This window comes from Hydra vulgaris, chromosome 13 (genome assembly GCF_038396675.1).
Source record: "Hydra vulgaris chromosome 13, alternate assembly HydraT2T_AEP".
In the NCBI taxonomy this organism is placed as follows: Eukaryota; Metazoa; Cnidaria; class Hydrozoa; order Anthoathecata; family Hydridae; genus Hydra; species Hydra vulgaris.
The window spans coordinates 31,222,588-31,242,649 of NC_088932.1; the positions used below are offsets into that span (position 1 = coordinate 31,222,588).

General features: G+C 27.9%; 1 protein-coding gene across 1 annotated transcript in view; it reads left to right on the forward strand.

Moving 5' to 3' along the window:
- Positions 1 to 20,062, forward strand: part of LOC101238922 (myb-binding protein 1A-like protein) — a 112,880-nt gene that overhangs the window by 8,928 nt on the left and 83,890 nt on the right. The window contains exons 2-3 of the mRNA XM_065815231.1: positions 4,803 to 4,985; positions 6,878 to 6,958. Coding sequence (XP_065671303.1) covers positions 4,803 to 4,985; positions 6,878 to 6,958 — 264 coding nt within the window. The remainder of the gene's footprint in view (positions 1 to 4,802; positions 4,986 to 6,877; positions 6,959 to 20,062) is intronic.

Genomic DNA, 20,062 nt, shown 5'->3' on the forward strand with positions numbered 1-20,062 from the left:
ATCGTTACATTTGTCAGAATGTAACGATGAAGCCCATAATGTGGAATTGTAATTGGATTATGGAATTTAATTGCCAAATTATTATGGAATTGTAATTGCCAAATTATTACTTGTCAAGAAAAAAAAAATCAATCAACTTGTCAAGGTTTGCCACAAATCTATCTTTATCCTTTACGCTTGCTTTTCCCCTAGCAACCAAGTTGGGTGCATTCCAATCATTCACCAATGTTGCAGTAATATAATGTTCAATATGTATTACAGGATGTACAAATAAAGCATTGGCGTGGATCCATTTACTAATTAACTTCGAGTAAACGTTGTTCATTAAAGATTTTATCGGATAATTTCTTTTGTTTCTATTGTTTCTTTCTTGCAAAAACAGACCATATCTAAGAAGATGAAACATTCATTCTTTTCATGAAAAATTCATTCCTCCAGTTGTCAAACCCTGGCTACGAGGCATAGCCAGGGTTTGACAACTGGAGGAATGAATGTTTCATGAAAAGGCGCCTGGGGGCAGGCAGGTCCCTCAGAAGCAGGGGTATCAGGGACTTCTCAGAAATTTTGCCCCTGAATGTTGGCAACATCCGCAATAAAAAAAAAACAATAATTACTCACACTACAATAATTTAATTTTATAATAATAAGTTATAATAATTTAATATATTACTCTCAATAATACAACAATAGTAGGGTATGTGAAACTTGATTAAACTTCATTCGTCTACACTTCATCCAGGCAAAACCTTTTAACACAACTTTAAGATCAAGGTCATTCACTGAGTATCTTTCAGTTGTCAGTAATGCTAAGACCAACAATCTTTCCTCGCTCATAGTGGACCATAAATATGTTTTAAGGAACTTTAATCTTCTGAAGGACCTCTCTGCTGATGCACTTGAAATAGGCAATGTCATTTATATTTTATACTATGTTGTGATATTTGAGTAAATGTCACAGAGATTATAAAATTTATACTAACTTAGTTAGTATAAATTTTAACACATTGTTAATGTTCAACTCTTCCGTGTCCATTTCTTTAAAAAGAATTCTGAATGAAAGAAATTCTTAAACATCATCCTGTGTTGTGATATCAATCGAATATTGCTCTGAGAGAAATTTGATAAGTTCTAAACTATCCTTATCCTTATAATGCTTTAAATCTAGACATTTGAACTTTGTAGCAATCTTCATGAAGTGTTAAAATCGATTCTTTATTGTGCTGACCACAGAGTCTAGTGAGATCAGGTAAGTATCAACCACATAATTTTTTTAGGAATCTTCTTTTCTCTTAGCAATTGCAAGCTCATCATAATGTCGTTTCTTTCTTTCAACTCTTTTCTGTTTATAAGTCGTTGCTATGTTGGATTTTAAAGCAAAATCATTGGTTTCTTTTTCCAGATCATTCAAACTAGCATCATAGTTTTCTCTAATATATTTAAGTTAAGATGCAAAGATTTTGATGTAGCTGACAGCAACAACTATGTTAATAGTACTCTTCTGTAAGTATTGAGACAAATGAAAAGCCAGTGTTAACTCCAAAAGACTAGATGAACAACAAATTTAAATTTCTGAGATACTAGAATTCCCTTAGCTACTGCTAGGTGCTCGGCTGTACAATTTTTTATTTGCCCTGTACCAATTTTCTTTGAAGCTGGAATATTCTGTAAAGTAAAATCAACAGCTACTTCTCTAGATCTTGTGTCACTGAGACATTTCAGACTTAAGGCAAAGTTTTACACACTCAGACGTTGCTTTTCTTTGAGCAAAGTTAACCTAGACAAACTGCTAGTAAAAAATGTGTAAACGGTTTTTAAAGTGCCAAAAAATAATTTTGATTGTACATTAGAATTTACAGCATGGACCAGCACCAGATTTAAAATGTGGGCACAGCAATGTGTAAACAAAGCATATGGTGTAATATCTTTAACTCTTTTCTGCAAGCCAGAAATTTCACCAGACATGGAGCTTGCACCATCATATGTCTGGCCATAGCATATTTCTGCTGGGATACCCAGTTCACCTAAAGAAGAATTTAGAAGATAAAAAAAGGTTTCAGCATTTGCAGTGGGTAGCTCTAAGAACTGAACAAACCTTTCAGTTGAATCTCCACTAACTGTAACATATCGCAAAAACAGAAAATTGATCAACTCGACTTATATATATATGGTGGAATATATAATAACTGCTAAATACTTTACATTCTTCATTTCTGAACATATTTTTGTTTTAATTTCAGATGCCAAAGACTTTATAAGGTCAATCTGGATATCTGGACTGAGATAAGAAGCATTGCGGTCACTTTAATTGACATGCTGTTCTAATACATTGTCATATTTAGCAAGAAGCTTTATGAGTTCTAGAAAATTACCTTCATTAAAAGAACCCCTACCACCAAATTGTTTGTCCACGAAAAGCCAATCCTTGTTTGCCTAAAAACAATACTCCATCTAAGATGAGTCTCTAAAATCCTCCTGTTTTTTTCTATCTGTTTTCTCTCTGAGGCCACAAGCTCTGCAAAAACTGTTTTGTCATTAGATATGCGAGACTTTGTTAAAAATAACTGTCTCACAAATTCTTCATGGCTTTTTGATGATTCGTACTTCTCAATTTTGGAGACACCTTTTGTAAAATTTGAACAACCTTTTATGGGGAATAAATCAACCAGTGACAATTATGTTCTTCTTCTCGTGAACCTTTAACAGTTTTTTTTTGTACCACTCTGTGCTAAAGTGCCTTTCCTTGTCATCTTTTGTGAAATCATTAAAAGTATCACAGAGTCCTGGCTGGCACGCCCCGTATTGTAGTAAGTCTTGAATAACTGCAGATATGATGCTTTCATTGCAAAATAAGTGAGGGTCTGTTCAGTAGCTTACTTGGAAATTAATAACGGGTTTCACCAAAGTAGTGTGATCTGTGAGTCGCTATCATCAGCATCATGTTTGGGTGGTATATCCGCACGATCTGTGAATGAGTCACTATTATCAGCATTACGTTGTGGTGGCATATCAGCAGGATTTGTGACAACTGTGAGTCCTGTGACTGAGTAACTATCATCACGTTGTGGTGGTATATCAGCACAATCTGTGACTAAGTCACTATCATCAGCATCTTGTATGACAAAATCTTTTGATGTTTCTATAGGTTTTAAATACATTTATATACTGCCATAGTTTTTCAAAATTTTTTGCAACATTCGACGTCTTTTAATTTTTTATATATCTTTCCAGACAATTTCTTTTTTTTTAAATTTGACATGTTTTAATATCTTAAAACATGTCAAATTTAAGTATATATAAGTCATAGACTACGCGAAAAAGAACAAGTTTGGTTGTTTCAAAAACAAGCAAAATGAAATAAAAATCATTTGAGACTCACCACATTTGTATGTGTACAGTAAAAATTTATTCTTATTATTATTAAAATGTGATGTGCAAAAATTGTATTGAATTAGGCTGTTTCTTTCCTTTAGAAAGGAATTATTTCAATGAAAATATAAAAAAATATCTTGTAAAAAGATTTTTGCACTGCCTTACAAGAATACAAAATTTCCTCTAACTTCTAAACTTCCTCTAACTCTGATCTTCCTCTAGGTTTTTGTTCATTGTTGTCAGCACTTGCCAAGTTCGAATAAATATCAAAAGACCTCAGAAATTTTTGGCTAAATTTGACATAAATTTTTGGAATTTTCTATATTTGAAATTTGTTATTTCAAATAATGAACAAGAAAAAATAATAATTGAACAGGTGTATTTACTAGATAATATTAACATAACAGTTACATAAAACAAAAATTAATCTTATAATGTACCTTGGCATTTATTATGGGATATGTGGCTGCTCATTGGATATCATTACCAGAAGGATATTTTCTTGATGACCATTCTTGAATTCATTGCTTTAATTATTTTGTCTACTATCTAATGTAATGCTGAAAGATACTATGATTTGACTATTATACTGCATAGATATCTGCTGCCATGAAAGATAGAAGACCCCCACTTGATGATAAAGGGCCTGACATAGAGGCATAAATGTGCATAATAAATTTTGCTATAGTTACCTAATTTGATGAGGATACTGATGCTGGTGGATGCTGGTGATGAGGGTGCGGGTGGAAGGGGGATTTTGGTGGTGAGGATACTGAAGCTGGAGGATGCTGATAGAAACATTAAATGAGGATCCTGTTGGCAGGGTGAGCCTAGAATGAGCCAGTTTTCCAAGGCTGTTTCTCCAAATTTGTAGAAAAGTGCCAATTAGTACAGCTTGACAGATATAAAAAGGTAAAGCTAATCTGTACTGAACAGTTATAAGTTGAAAATCAACAACCTATAAACCATAAGTATCGAATAACTTCAAAAAATAATATTCAATATTATTTTTGAAAGTTTATGAAACTTATTTTTTTTTTTAACATTATTATGATTTTTGTGATATTATATCTATTATCTGATTTTAATCTACTTCATGTTGCTTTTTATATATCCTTACTCACACTAAATAATTTTTTGTTTTCTATTGGTTCTCAAGGGGTTTGAGGTGTTAAGTTTATTGCGGTGGGATTATTGGATTTCACAATTATCGCACCACAAACTTATTTTATAAAAGGGACCAATTTAAACAGTTGTCTATTTCTTGATTAATTTTCTTAGCTTCATAATTGGCGCATCAATGACAACTTTAATCTCTTCTGGCTCTGTTTCTACTTTGGAGCTTTTTTTACTCTGTTTTCTTTACTGCAATAATCTTCTAACTGAAATAATCAAGGTACATATTTTTTAATAATTTTTTTTTTTTACTTTAGAAAGAAATTGAATATACAGTACAACGCCTGGTAAAAGGATTAAGTTCAGGACGTAAAGCTGCTCGACAAGGTTATGCCACAGCTCTTACTCATGTTCTGCTTTGTTTTGATCAAATCAATCTGGCTGAAGTTTTTGAAATGATGGAGAAATTTAATTCAGTAAAGTCAAGTTTTAAGGGTCAGGTATGAGAACTTTTGGTTTTATTTAAATTTTATTAAAAAAGATTTTATTTCTGTTGAAATAGCAAAAAGACAACTTAAAAGAAAGTTTTGATTATCACATTAGGGGGCATCTTTTTAGATGATAGGTATCAAAAAAAGGTAGAGTATTGGTGAACACACTTGAAAGTCAAATGTGTTTTCGCCAATTATTTGTTGTTTGACTGTTAATTATGCATAATACATAATAGATAACTTATACATAATACATAACTGTTAATATTGTAAATAAAAAATACTTTGTGCTTTATGTTAGCTACTGCTAACTTAAATATGCTAGTCAAATACATAAAAGATTGGCTTGTACTTAGACTTCCTTAAGTTAATTGGTGCAAGCATTTTAAGGCTCCTACAAAAGTAAAATTTTTTTTTTTTGATAGATAAAGTTCTTTTAAATGAGTTTTTAAAGTTGTGGGCTTCAACAGAAATTATAAGCAGAGTTCACTTCAGCAGAGGTTTATATATTTTATAAATTTAAAATTTAAAAAAAGAATATTATTTAAGATTTTTTTATTCTGAGCAGTTGCGTATCAAAAGGCTTTTATATTTTTATCACGTCTTTATGGAAAAAGGCTGAATGAAAAAGACAAATTGTCTGCAAATTGTGTAAATCATTTTTGAAAAGAGTTTTTTGAGAAATTTTTTTGAAGAATGGTTGTTTACAATAAACACGTAGTTTAGTGAAAATGTTTTTTTTTTATATTTTATATTATAAAGATATTATATTTAAGATATCAAAATGAAGGCAAGATAATAAAGATAATTTGACAAGATAATAAAAATCAATAAGTTAAAAGTTTTTAAAGTTACTAAGAACAATCTCGCTGAAAAATCTAATCAACTGATGACTTGAATAAAATAATTTTTTTTAAGATTTAAATGAAATTTTGCCAACAAGGCCCTGCTAAGCTAATGACTCTTTAAAAATCGAGTAGATTAAGAAAACTTGAAGTTCTCAATCATTTTAACTTCTTTGTTAAACTACTTTGCCCAACTTAAAAAAATATTTTTTATTCTTTTTGTTAAAAGTTAAAGTGATCCACGTTATTTAACTTTGTTAAAAGCAAAATAAGGAACTCAAAATCAAATTTTGAAAATTATTGCTCTATAAAAGTATTCATTAAATTAAAGTAACTGAATATTCATGAAACTTGTATTCTGATTGAAAAATATGATTTAAAAATTTGTACAAGAATATCATTTATTCTCTTTATTTACTCTATATTTATTGCCTTAATAAAAATTGTTTCTCTTGAGCTTTTAACTTTCATTAATCAAAAGATTAAAAAAACTTCAAAAAATTGTGTTTAAGCTTCAATACTTAACAATAAGGTATAAACCTGTAGTTCTATAACTGTTTTATAAAAGAATATTTAAATTGATAAAAAAGGGTTTTATAGAACATAAACCACATTTTTTTATTGATTTAAGTATTCTTTTATAAAATAGTTTAGTGTTATTAAATTAACTTGTGAGAACCAACTACATTTTTTCAAAATTTTTTTTTGCATAAAATCCCTTTTTTATAATGTCTATAATGGAATATCTAAATCAATCATTTTATACATAATATATGGTATTACCAAGTTACAACTATGTTACAACTATGTTTACCATAGTTACAACTATGTTAGTATGTAACAACTATTGGGTAAGTAACAAACAACAGTCTAAAGTATAAAACAACTAAATTTCAAGGTATAAAACAACCAATAGTTCAAAATTAAACAATTAAACAAAGTTATTTTAAAAAAAAGCATAAAAAACAATTCTCACTTTTTCCAGTCTTTTGCACATTTTAAAATTGTTGTACTTATTGTTTCTCTCATACTATTTATTTTTCTTTGTTTAATTAGGAAGAACGCGATGCATATTTTGGACAGCTTTTTGGTGTGCTGTGTCTTAATCAAGTGATTGTTAAAAAGAAATTTGATTCAGTATGTATTTTCTGTATCTTTAATTTTTGTGAAAATTTATAGATTAACTAGCAGTAGACAACCTGTAATATGGGTTATTAGTAAATAAATTATTAATAACAATTTAATTTTCATTTATTTTCTCTAATGAGATATAAATTTATTAATATATTTTTTTAGTTCTGCTTACTTTTTTTTTCTTGGCTTCTTAGTTAAACAAAACTCTTAGTTTTATTAAAGATACTGTTAACCATTTATTTTGCAACGTTCGAACATTAAATGCGCAAATCACAACAAAATCATTATGTTAAAATATGACTTGAATTATATGCATAGATCATCCAAGAATTATTTCAAAATTGTTTAGGTAAAATATCCGGATTATATTTTTCTTTTTCTTCCTCTTAATTTTGCGTTTAACTGAGTAGTTTCTAATTTTTTTTAAACTTTTCTTTATTTTTCTAAGAGTGATGAGTGAAGCTCAAATAAATATTTACAAAAATTATACCAAAACTTGTATGTATAGAAATTGTTTCGGATATCCAGAAAAGTTGAAAAGTATATCCGCAATTCCGGAAAAGGCTAATCCCTTTATACGGCTCCTATATTATTAAAGTTTATTTCTCAAGCTTATTTCTTTTTTTTTTTAATAATCCAGCAGAAATTAAAATAATTTAAAAAAATTTGATAAATGAATATGTCGATTTACTTTATAGTTAACATATATCAACATAAATTCATTTCAGCATTCACCCAATCAAAATTTATGCTAACGCAGAAAATATTTAGTGAAAAATGTCCGGAATTTATTTTGCCTTGCGTTTGTCTTAATTTTGCGTTAAAACTATTAGTTTCATTTGAAACTTTTTATTAATTTTGTCATAAGTCAGGTTAATAAAAAAAAGCAATCGCTTTACTTGACATTTTTGAAGTAATTGTTACGCTTTACGTGAATACAAATTTGAGCAAAATTGATAAATGTATTCACATAAAGGTGAGCAATTAGTTTGTGTTAAATAAAAGCAATTGCTTTATTTTTTTTACCCAGCCTAATGAGCTGAAAAAGGTATAAAAAAGATTTTAAAACCATGTAAAACAGTTGCAAAAATTATATATTTAAAATTGTGTTCACTTTTTTTTTAAACAAATTTATTTACATGATAAATAGTTAAATATGTAACAAAAATTAAAAAAAAAATCTATCTAAAACATATTTTTCTTAAAAAACAATTAACGTTGAAGACACTTTTCCCAATCAGTTATAATAGCTGCCATCTACAGGACCGAGGAGCCAAACATAGCCTATTGTAAAGAAAACTATATTAAAATAATTAAAAATATTTATTACCAATAGGGACGGCGATTAAACATATAATTAAAAAATTACGTGATTCCATATTAGTAGGAAGTTGTAGAAAACTTAGTAAAAAGTAAAAAAAGAAAAAAAAATTAAAAAGGAACAAAAAAGAAACATTTTTAAAAACTACTTAATTTTGTGAGCACTTTGGCATGGTGTTTATTTTTGAAACCAATATCTTTATCTTTAATGAAAAGCCAACATGTTTAATTATCTCATTCAAAGAGCAAAAATATTAATAACACTAAGGATAAAGAAATTTCCAAGGTTGTTTATTTGTTTATGTAAGGCATCATACTGCTCGCTTCTCAGTTCGTTTTGGTTATTTCTGATGAAAGCAAGGCGCTGGCCTTCAATTTTGACATATGCATCAACAGCATGTTGCTGAAACAGTTTCTTGCCATAAAAGATTGTCTGACTGAAAAAAATTGTCTGACTGAAAGTCTATTATTGTAATACTGAGATAGAGTAACATGATTTCTAACCAATACAGCATGTTTAGGGTTGTGAATCAATTGATTATGCCAACCAGCATCACATCTTGGGAAAAACAGAGGATAAACCATAGGATCTAAGTTGGCAGACATACTTGATATAGTTTTAAGAGAATGGCCCCTTGGGTAAATAACAACTTCCCTGGAAGCAGGTAGAGAAACATCTTCACCAACAAATACAACTTCATTATGTGAAGGGAGGTTATTGCGACGTCTATCTTGCCCTTCAAGTAAAGACATTTTTACAACTGAGACTAAGTGACCTTCTATAGCTGCTTGACGAATTTCTTCATCTTCCACTTCAGCCATGTTTTTAAATGCAAGAGCAAATGAGTTTTCTTCTCTTACTATAGTTTGCAAATGAAACATTAAAATACGTAAGCAAAGATCATTGCCATGTTGTCGCATTCTAAAGATTACTGCTGCAAGTGGGTCATAGATATTCAGTTGACAATATGTTGGAGGAATATCTTGATCTGGTTGAAGATTACCTATACGATGAAAAACTTGACCACATATTCTAAAACATGGTGGCCCACAATTCAAAGGTTGAACCACAGCTGTAAATGAAGCAAAAGAAAGACAGGCATTATAATTTCTAATATATTTTAGAAAGTTCATATTGGAATTATGATCTACATAATTCCCTGTAAATAAATCTTGTAAAGCGTGCGGAAATGGTGAAATAGGAGGTAAAACTACCTTTCCATTGTGGCAACATAGAAAATGACTTTCATCAGGAAATTTTTTAGCACCACAATGTTAACAGATCTGGTTCATTTCTTCTAAATAATTATTTGGAATAATATTACTTTTTGCTATACAATGCATTCTACCTTGTCTCATAGCATTTTGTACATTATTCTTATTAGGGTTCAAATGAATTTCTGCTTGTCTAGCTCTATTCCACTCATTTTGACGACTATTAATTTCATCGCGTCTAGCTATATTTCTCTCATTTTGATGACGATTAATTTCATCCCATCTAGCTATATTTCTCTTATTTTGATGACAATTAATTTCATCTCGCCTAGCTCTATTTCTCTCATTTCGATGACGATTATTTTCAAGTTGCCTAGTAGCATTTACACTGATGACTTCTTCAAGCCAAACATCATCCATTTCAGTTTCACTATTATAAAACATAATACCAGTAGTATTACTACTGTAGTCACAAATAAATGTAAAAGAATCTTTTCTATTAAGTTACTTACTATTACTCTAAAGTGAACAAAAGGAAAAAATCACTTTTATAAATTAATGTTATTTTGAAAAAAATTTAAAAAGAAAACTAAATTAAATGATTAAAGACAATTTTAAATTATATAAAAATATACACTATTTTAAATTTAATGATAAAAAAAAAAAGCCTACAGCTTAATAACCAAGAGATTGGTAATTTTGGAAATTGTAATTTTGATAAATAAATATATACTCTTTTAAATACAACAAAATTTTTATTTATTTATTACTAACCCGTATAACAATTTGCTTACTGCTAATAAAAAAGAAAAACAAAATTTTAAATTTTATTTTGTTTCTTATCTATAAAGAAATTTAATTAAACTATTTAAAATTGCTATAAAATCAATGCAAATGCAAATGTAAAGCTAAAAATACAAATGCAATTACTTTAGAAGTGATATAAAAACCTTTAAAATTTAGTTCATTAATTTAACAACTGGTCAAAAAGATTTACCAAAACAAAAAGATTTACAAAAAGGTCAAAAATTAATAAATAAAAAATAAACTTATTTTATTAAAATTTTCAAGGTATCAATTTTTAAAATAAAAGATTTATTAAAATCCATTAATTCTACCCAACAAAAAAAAAAACTTTGAAAGATTTTGAAAATTTTGAAATGATCTTAAGTTGTTTATCAAAAAAAAAAGATGTTTAAAAAAATATTGGTCAGTATATTTTAATCTAAAGTAATAAAAACAATGAGACAATTTAATAACAAATTTAACGATTTTTATAAATCAAATTGTGTTTTCAATTATTTTGTTTATTAAATATGGGGAAAAATTAAATCGATTTTAACTTAAAAATCATAGAATGTATAGATATATATGTATATATATCAACCATCAGAATTAATGACTGTGTTTAAGATGTCAGCAAAAAAGTGCCTACCTCACTTCTATGTTTTAACTTCTTTGTGTCAATTATTATTGCCAAACTCAAACAGTTCAAGGTCGATACTAAGTTGCCGACCTAATTTATATATATACTGTTAAAAATAAATTATTTACAAAATAAATAAAAAAACAACAAAAAAATATATATATATACGAACGGTGTGTGTGTGTGTGTGTGTGTGTGTGTGTGTGTGTGTGTGTGTGTATATATATATATATATTTATATATATATATATATATATATACACATATATATATATGTATACATACTGTTAAAGAAAACAAAAACTATTTACAAAATATATATATATATATATATATATACACACACACATATATATATGTATACATACGTTAAAGAAAACAAAAACTATTTACAAAATAAATAAATATATATATATATATATATATATACACACACATTTATACGACTACTTTCATGTCTACAAATATTTCTGTTAATTATAGATATGAAAGTTTTTTATTATCCCACCGGTCCTTTGACCCCTGTATTGGACACCCCATCTAAATGATGGGTGGTCTGACCCCCCCATACTGCACCCATCTTTGAAAATATCTTTGGGTCCAAGGACCAGGCTTGTCAACGTGATAGCAATTGTAGTCTTCATATGTAAGTTCTAAAAATAAAAATAATTTATATTTTAATATATCTAACTGAAGGAGCAAAATTAGAATTGCAAAATTGATATTGGAACTATAATATAACTTCCTGTAAATCTTGCATTTACACTATGTAAATGGAAGCAAAATTACCTTTCTATTATGGCAACATAAAAAATGTGTTTCATCAAGAAATTTTTAAGAACAGCAATGCTGACAGGTCTGGCTCATTTTTCCAAAATAATTACAATCTTGAATAGTATCACTTCTTGATATACAATATATTCTGATTGTCTAGCAGCATTTTGTACATTTTGAGAATGATTAATCTCATCTAGGCTATCTCTTTTATTTATGTGATAATTACTTTTAACTTGTCTAACCATGATGTACTAATTTAGGTATAGATTAATTTCTTCTTACCAAGCAGCATTTCTTATATTTTGATGACAATTAATTTCAGCTTGCCTAGTTCTAATCATTTCAATAAATTATCAACTATTTTTAAGTTGATAGTATTTCTTCTCATAACTTATTTAAGCCTATAATCAACCATCCAAAAAAAAAAAGAAATTAAATAAAAATATCAAAATATTAATAGTCTAAAGTGGTAAACATATCTAAAAAAAGATAAACAATGTTCAAATAAAAATCTGCAATCCTAATAACAAAGATATTATTTGGTAATAAAAATAAAAACACAATGTTGATTCTTACTTGGTTTCTAATCTATAAAACAACTTTATAAATTTTTAACTATTTAAAAGAAAAAAAGAAAAAAAAATCAAAATGCCTCATATTAAGAAATGTATTTAAAAAAAAAATCAAATGCAATTACTTTAGAACATAAATGATATATAAACCTCTACAATTTAACTCATTAGCTTAACAACTGGTTTACCATTGAGGTCAAAAATTAATAAACAAAAATTAAAACAATTTATTACAATTATTATTCAAAATAAAAACCTCTAACAATTTAATTTAGGATTTATTAATATCCATATTTTTATGTGTGTATATATATATATATATATATATATATATATATATATATATATATATATATATATATAATATATATATATATATATATATATATATATATATATATTTATGGCAATGTCAGTTAGTATATTTTTATCTTAAGTAATAAAAAAGATGAAACCATTTAAGAAAAAATTTAAAAATCTAAATATATATTCAGACACCTTAAAAAGAAGCATAACACAACATTCTTTTGACAACTTCCAACACAATTTTTTTTACTTTCTACTACTTTTTTCTATTTTCTATTTTACTATTTTTTATACCTTAATTTTATACCTTTTTTATCTAAAAGAAAGATACAGAGAAATATAAAATATACTGAAATAAACGCAAATTTATGTAAATGCACTTACATGTCCACAAATAACAGTCTTATTTTATTTAAAGAAAAGCAAACAGGCTATAAAAATTAGAAAAATACAAACAACCAACAACAAACAAACACTTATTTATAATTTTATAGTAAAATTAAACAATGAACAACATCAATTCCTCTTGAAACTAAAAATTTATCAGCTCTAATTTGCTTGTAGACCTTGCTTGAATGAGAGATGCTTGAATAGTTTTAGAGAGATCAAACTGTGATCAGAAGCACCTGAGGGTAAATGTGGAGAAACTGAGCATTGATTAGGATCAGAAACAAGACATAAGTCGAGTAGAGAAGGTAAATGATTCAGGGCGTCTGGAAAGCAAGTTGGAAAGTTGACTATTTGAGTTAGAGATTGAGAAAGGCAAAAGTTGTGGGCTTTAATGCCTGCAGAGTCACTGACACTAGAGCCAAGCCATTTAGAGTGATGAGGATTGAAGTCACCAACAACCACAATATTGGCTAATGGCTAAAAAGAGGGCTTGGTTGATTTGATCAGAATTAACATAAAAAAGAGTGCAGTCTTGAGATGAAGGAGAGCGATATAGAACAATGAGAAAGACAGCCGAGTGAAGTGGTGCTAAACGGAAGCACATAAAAGAATAGTCTGATGATTCAAACCTAGTTTCCCTACAAATGGGTGAATTCTTACGAATGTAAATGCCCAGGCCAAGCATGTGACTATTGGAGTCTTTACAAATTAAAGGAAGATAACTATCGACACTAAGATCACAAGATGAGACAGCTGAACTCAAATTAGTTTCACAAAAAGCAAGTAGGTCTAGTGAACTTTGCAAGAGACAAGACTCAACAGAAGAAAAGTTACTTCGATGACCACAAATATTAGTGAATAATAGGTTTAGAGAACTTGGTGATGGTGATGGTTTTTTATGTTTTTATAGTTTTTGGTACTTTATTCATTTTTAATTTGTTAAAGAACTTGACTTAAAGCATAGAAAGTACTCAGTACACTGATTAATTGCCCAAGCAATTGCCTCATTACTATTAATAAACCCTAAGCCGTAACAAAGGGCTCTAGATGTGGCCTTGACACTGCACACCAAAAGTACATGTAGGGACACTATTCATGTGCAACATGGGGCTCTTAGTACTTTGATATTTTTCAGCTGTTGATGGAATCAGCCTCTCTAAGAGGTACCACAGAGTTTGGGAAATATGACTACCAACCGGCCTCAGAACCATAAAACTGAGTTTTAGAGCTGTACCCTTATTAGGAGATAATAGAATGAGTTGCCTAGTCATAAAAACAAAGCCTATGCATTGAGACAAGAAGATCCAGCATTTAACATTTTAAACTGAAAACAGTGTATTATAAATACATCTGTGCCAGCCTAATAGATGAGGAAGGGGTGCGAGGCTGATTGAGTCTTTGCATAGGAGGCCTTCTACAAGACATTAGCCGGATGCATTTAACATCTGCCCAATATGAGTATTTTTATTGAGACACCATCTCTAGCATTTACTCAACCAAAAGCCCCAAGGCAGGGGGTGTTTTAAGTCAGATTTGGCTTCTCCTAATTGTTGCCTAAAAACTTGTATCCTACAGGGCAGCATGACATGAAGCAGATTGTACTGGATTACATGTTGCCAGTAGCAGGATAACCTGGAGAACACTTTTGGAGACCAACACCATTGTAGAGAACACCATTAGAGACAACACCACTTTTGGATATAACACCACTTTTGGAGACAACACCATTGGACACCACTTTTGTTAAACTTAACAAGTCTAAATCTGTTAGGTTGCAATGACATCATTTTTGTTTTAGTTTTTATTAGTTTTGTTATAATTTTTATACGGTTTTTTTAAGTTTGACGGAAAAAATGGCTTATACTATTTAAGTGGAAGTATCACAATTAAATAATAAAAATGATATATAACAGAACATGATGTTTTTTATCATTTAAATATATATATATATATATATATATATATATATATATATATATATATATATATATATATATATATACATATATACATATATACATATATACATATATACATATATACATATATACATATATACATATATATATACATATATACATATATACATATATACATATATATATATATATATATATATATATATATATATATAATAAATGTATATATATATTTATATATATGTATATATATATATATATATATATATATATACACACACACACATATATATATATGTATATATATATGTGTGTGTGTGTATATATATATCACAATTAAATAATAAAAATGATATATATCAGAACATGATGTTTTTTATCATTTAAATATATATATATATATATATATATATATATATATATATATATATATATATATATACATATACACACACACACACACACATATATATATATATATATATATATATATATATATATATATATATATATATATATATATATGTAATATATATATATATATATACACACACACATATATATATGTATATATATATGTATATATATATATATATATATATATATATATATATATATATATATATATATATATATATATATAACTATTTTAAAATACCTTTAAGCAAAAAAATTATTAAAAAAACCATCTTATCATACCATAGCATTATTTTAAAGTAGTAAGGGTTATATAAACGTTTTTTAACAATTTTATATAGCCCTGTTGTGAAGCGTTGAAAAAGGTTTCTATTCTGCATTTTTAAGTAACTACTACTTTTAAGTTTAGCTTAAAAGAAAAATTATACATTATGTAGAATATTATTTATAAAAATGCACTCCAACTATGTATAGAAATACATTTATCTAATTAATGCATTACGACTGTCACAAAAAAAAGTCGAAAAGTTTTTTCTAGAATTCATATCAGACATATAACTAAAATATTGTAAAAGTAAAGATACTGATATAAGTTTTATCATCATTTTAATTTTTATAAAGAGAGCTTTAGATGATAATATTAAGCTGTAACAAAGTACATTACGACCATCATGTTATGTTTGTTTTTGCATAATGGCTTCTTGACTTCAAAAGTTTAATAATAATAATAAGTTAAGTGTGAACAAATTTATTATTGAAACCAAGTTAAAAATCAATTTTGTTTTATTTTCAGTTTACTTATTATATTGCTAAGCATGTTAATTTATTTCTTATTTCTTTTTTAAAATATAAATAACTTATTTCAAATAATTGATGTAAAGAAATTAATATTTGTTTAGAAATAAAAACTTCAACATCAAGGAAACTTTTTTTAGTTAAAACATTTTTTATAGTTTGCATTGCAACATTTTTGTTCATTTGATTTCTTTCATTTTTTTTTTATTTATAAAATTTGCGCTTTTTTTGTTTAATCATAGCAGAACATAAATCTCAAAAGGAAGCTGTTATATTTAATAAGATTTTAACATTTTAAATGCCAAAATCAGATGTTGAAAGATCAAAAGCTTATGGAGCAAGAAACAGAAAAGTGTCATTGGAAAAAGAAAGAAGGAGAAGTTGTCAAAGAAGACAGTTATTAACACCGAGAAAAGAAAACAATAAAAAAAATTAAATTTATATTAAAGAAAATTTTTAGGACAAAACAGGCTCTTCCAAAGTCTCCAAATAAAAGACAAACTATTGTAGAGCAGTTGGGTGCTGAATATGGCTTATGCACTACTAAAGAAACCACGCGAGTAAGAAGAAATTGAAAAAGTAAAAGGATTTTATGAAAGAAAAGATAATGTCTCCAGTAAGAAAAGATTGTATTAAAATTGTCAGAGAAAAGGTTCAAAGGCGCTATTTAGTTATGAATTTAAAGGAGTTGCATCAATTGTATTGTAAAGAGAATGCCAGCAAAAATGTTAAATTAACTAAATTTTGTGAACTAAGGCCTAGATACATTCTTACATGCAAAGACACACAAGTTGAATCATGTGGTTGTGTTTATCGCAGTAATTTTAGTTATTTGTGTGCTGCTTTGGCAAGTAATATACATTTTCCATTCTATTGCAATAAATGGTTAGAAAAATATGTATTTTGCAAGCCACCTACATCTATTCCTACAGTGAAATGTTCTTTGTGTGATGCTTGTAAATTATTTAAACTTGCTTTGCCCGAAAACGGAGACACGGATACATTCATCACCTATAGTTGGTGGATAAAAAAAGATTTTCATTGTGTACTCAGTGAACATAAAAAAAACATAACAGACGTCTATAAATATTTCTGCGACTATTTACCGGAGTTTACTGAGCATCATCTAACTAAAATGCACCAGTCTGAGCAATACCATAGTCAAAAAGAAAATCTCGCACCAGACTCAATTTTGATACACTTTGATTATTCTCAAAATTATACATGTGGTTATCAGGATGGTGTTCAAGCTGCTTATTGGTCCCAGTTTACTATATCTCTGTTTACAGTTGTTATCTATCGTTACCAATTAGAACTAAAATCAGTTGTAATAATATCTGATGATAATGATAAAACAAAGCACTCCGCTACTACTTACTTAAGTGAAATATTTGACCTCTATTGCATTGATTATATAAAAAAAGTTATATTATGGAGCAATGGTCCTTATACTAAGTTCAAAAATAGTTACATGGCCAAATTCATACAACATTGCTCTGCGAAATATCATTTTCAATCAATAGAGTGGAATTATTTTGCTACCTCTCACGGTAAAGGACCAGTTGATGGTGTAGGAGAATCATTGAAGTGATTTATTTGGAATAGTGTAAAATCTCGCAAAGTTATTGTCTTGAACGCTTAAGACTTCCTCTTAGCATCAAATGGTTGCAAAACTTATGTAAGGCTAATCAACACAGATTACGTTAATCTAAGGTGGGCCATTATAGCTGATCAAATTAAAGAAGCGAAAGCCGTTAAAAATATTACTAAAGTGCATTTCTAGCAAGTAAAAAAGGGAAATTTTTTGATTTCAAAATTGTCGAATATTTTTTAACGGGCTTGTAAAACAAAACGGGCTTTTAAAATTGATATTTTTACTTTCTGAAAGAATTATTTTATAAACTTATTTTGGGAACAGGGAGCATTTTATAAACTCACGTTGGGAACAGGGAGCATTAACCATTTAAACTGCAGCCTGCCTTAAGTTGCCTATTTCAAATTTAACGAACCCAGTATTAAAAAACCATGTTTTAGAACTTTGATAATGTTATAAAGTTTATACTTTTACATTGTTTACATGGTTTTTATAATTATTCATCTTTTTTTGTTTGTTTGCGTTGTTTATTTGTTGTTTTTTAAAATTAGAATTTTTGTTATGACCGTCATGGTTACAAATATCACAACAAAGGACATAGAAATGCTTATAAAACATCAAGTAAAAACTATGAAACTCAGCATTGTATAACATCAATATGTGCTAAATAACTACACACCAAATGATTTTTTTTTACCATGCTGTTCGCTGCAATTAGTCTGACAAAGTTGTTTTGTTCAGAAGTGATAAAAAGTAAACGTTACAATTGTCATGCTATGCAGAATTACTTTTTGAAAAAAAGTTTAAGACTTAAATACTGTAACTTTTGCATACTAAGTTATATAATAGTATTCCACAATTCTGGAAAGTTTTAAGTCATTTCCATTTTTGGTTCATTTTTAATACCTTAAAGAATGTCAAATGTTACGACCACTACTTCGCGGAATTGCCCATTAATATATATACATACATATATATATATATATATATATACATACATATATATATATATATATTATATATATATATATATATATATATATATATATATATATATATATATATATATATATATATATATATATATATATATATATATATATATATATATATATATATATATATTAGGGGTATGACTAAAAAAAAAATTTAAGAATTTTTTATTCCCCATGTAACCATGAGTGGAGAAATTATATTTATAAACATAAAATATATTTTTTTTATGTAAATTGTCAAAAAAGATCACCCCTCAAGCTGAAAATAATTTTTCCTATCTTTTTAGTGAGTTATAAATTAGAAATATAATAGAGAACCCAATCTTACTCAATATACGACTGTGATCACAAACATCATAAATTCTACAGATTTCTTTACGAGATAACTGAAACTTTTATTAACTGCAATTTTCGATTTGAACCCTGTTGGACCGCGCGGAAGTGCTTCAGCATTTTATAATTGGTTTTTTGTATATAACCGGAATTGTCTTCTTTAACTTTGTCAAACTGTTTAACTTGTCAAAATCTTGTGTTTTGAACATTATGTCCAAAAATAGAGTTGCTTCAAACAAGAATAAGAAAGTTTGGGAATCAAATTTAGTAAGGTTTGAAAAAGCTAAAACTTCCAGAAAATGTACTACTGTTGTTAAAAGTATTAGTGAAATGAATAAGATGCCAACAGAACAGCGTATCATTGATTGATTTAAAAGTTTGTCATCAAATGTGAAAAGTAGAAAGGAGAGAATTGCAATTGTGGCTGAAGAAACTAAATTGCTATGGAGAAAGCTAAATATTCCTATTCAACAAGGGAAATCGGCAGCAGAAAGAAAAATAGAAAATGTATTGAAAAAACTTGACAAAGATAGTCGAAAACCCGGAACTCAAAATTTTACACGATTGTTTGACATAACCGATGAGAAAGGTGAATGGTTGTGTCAGGAAGATAAAGAATTTTATTGTCTTCAAAAGTCAACAAATGGAAGAGCTGGATATTGTACCACAATTAAAGATGCTGAAGGTATTCATCCAAGAAAATTAGTGTTGATAAAGAAACAAATGTCCATCAGTCAAGGACAAGATTTTGTTGAATCAGCTAGTGAAGGAGAACCTTCAGAAAGTGAAGAGCAGTGTTCCAGCAGTGATATTGAAGCTGAAGGTCCTTCATCATCATCTAAAAAACAAAAAACAAATTCAGCAGTAAATTTAGTGATTTCTGCTAAGATTAGTACCAAAAAAGCACATAATGTCTGTAAAACTCTTTCAGAAAGTGGTATTTCTATTCATACTCCAACGCAAAGTGGTATCTACAAAGGTGTTATGAAAGAAGGAGAAAAGTTGAAAGCAAATTATATGGAAAACCTAAAAAATGAAAAGTGGTCTT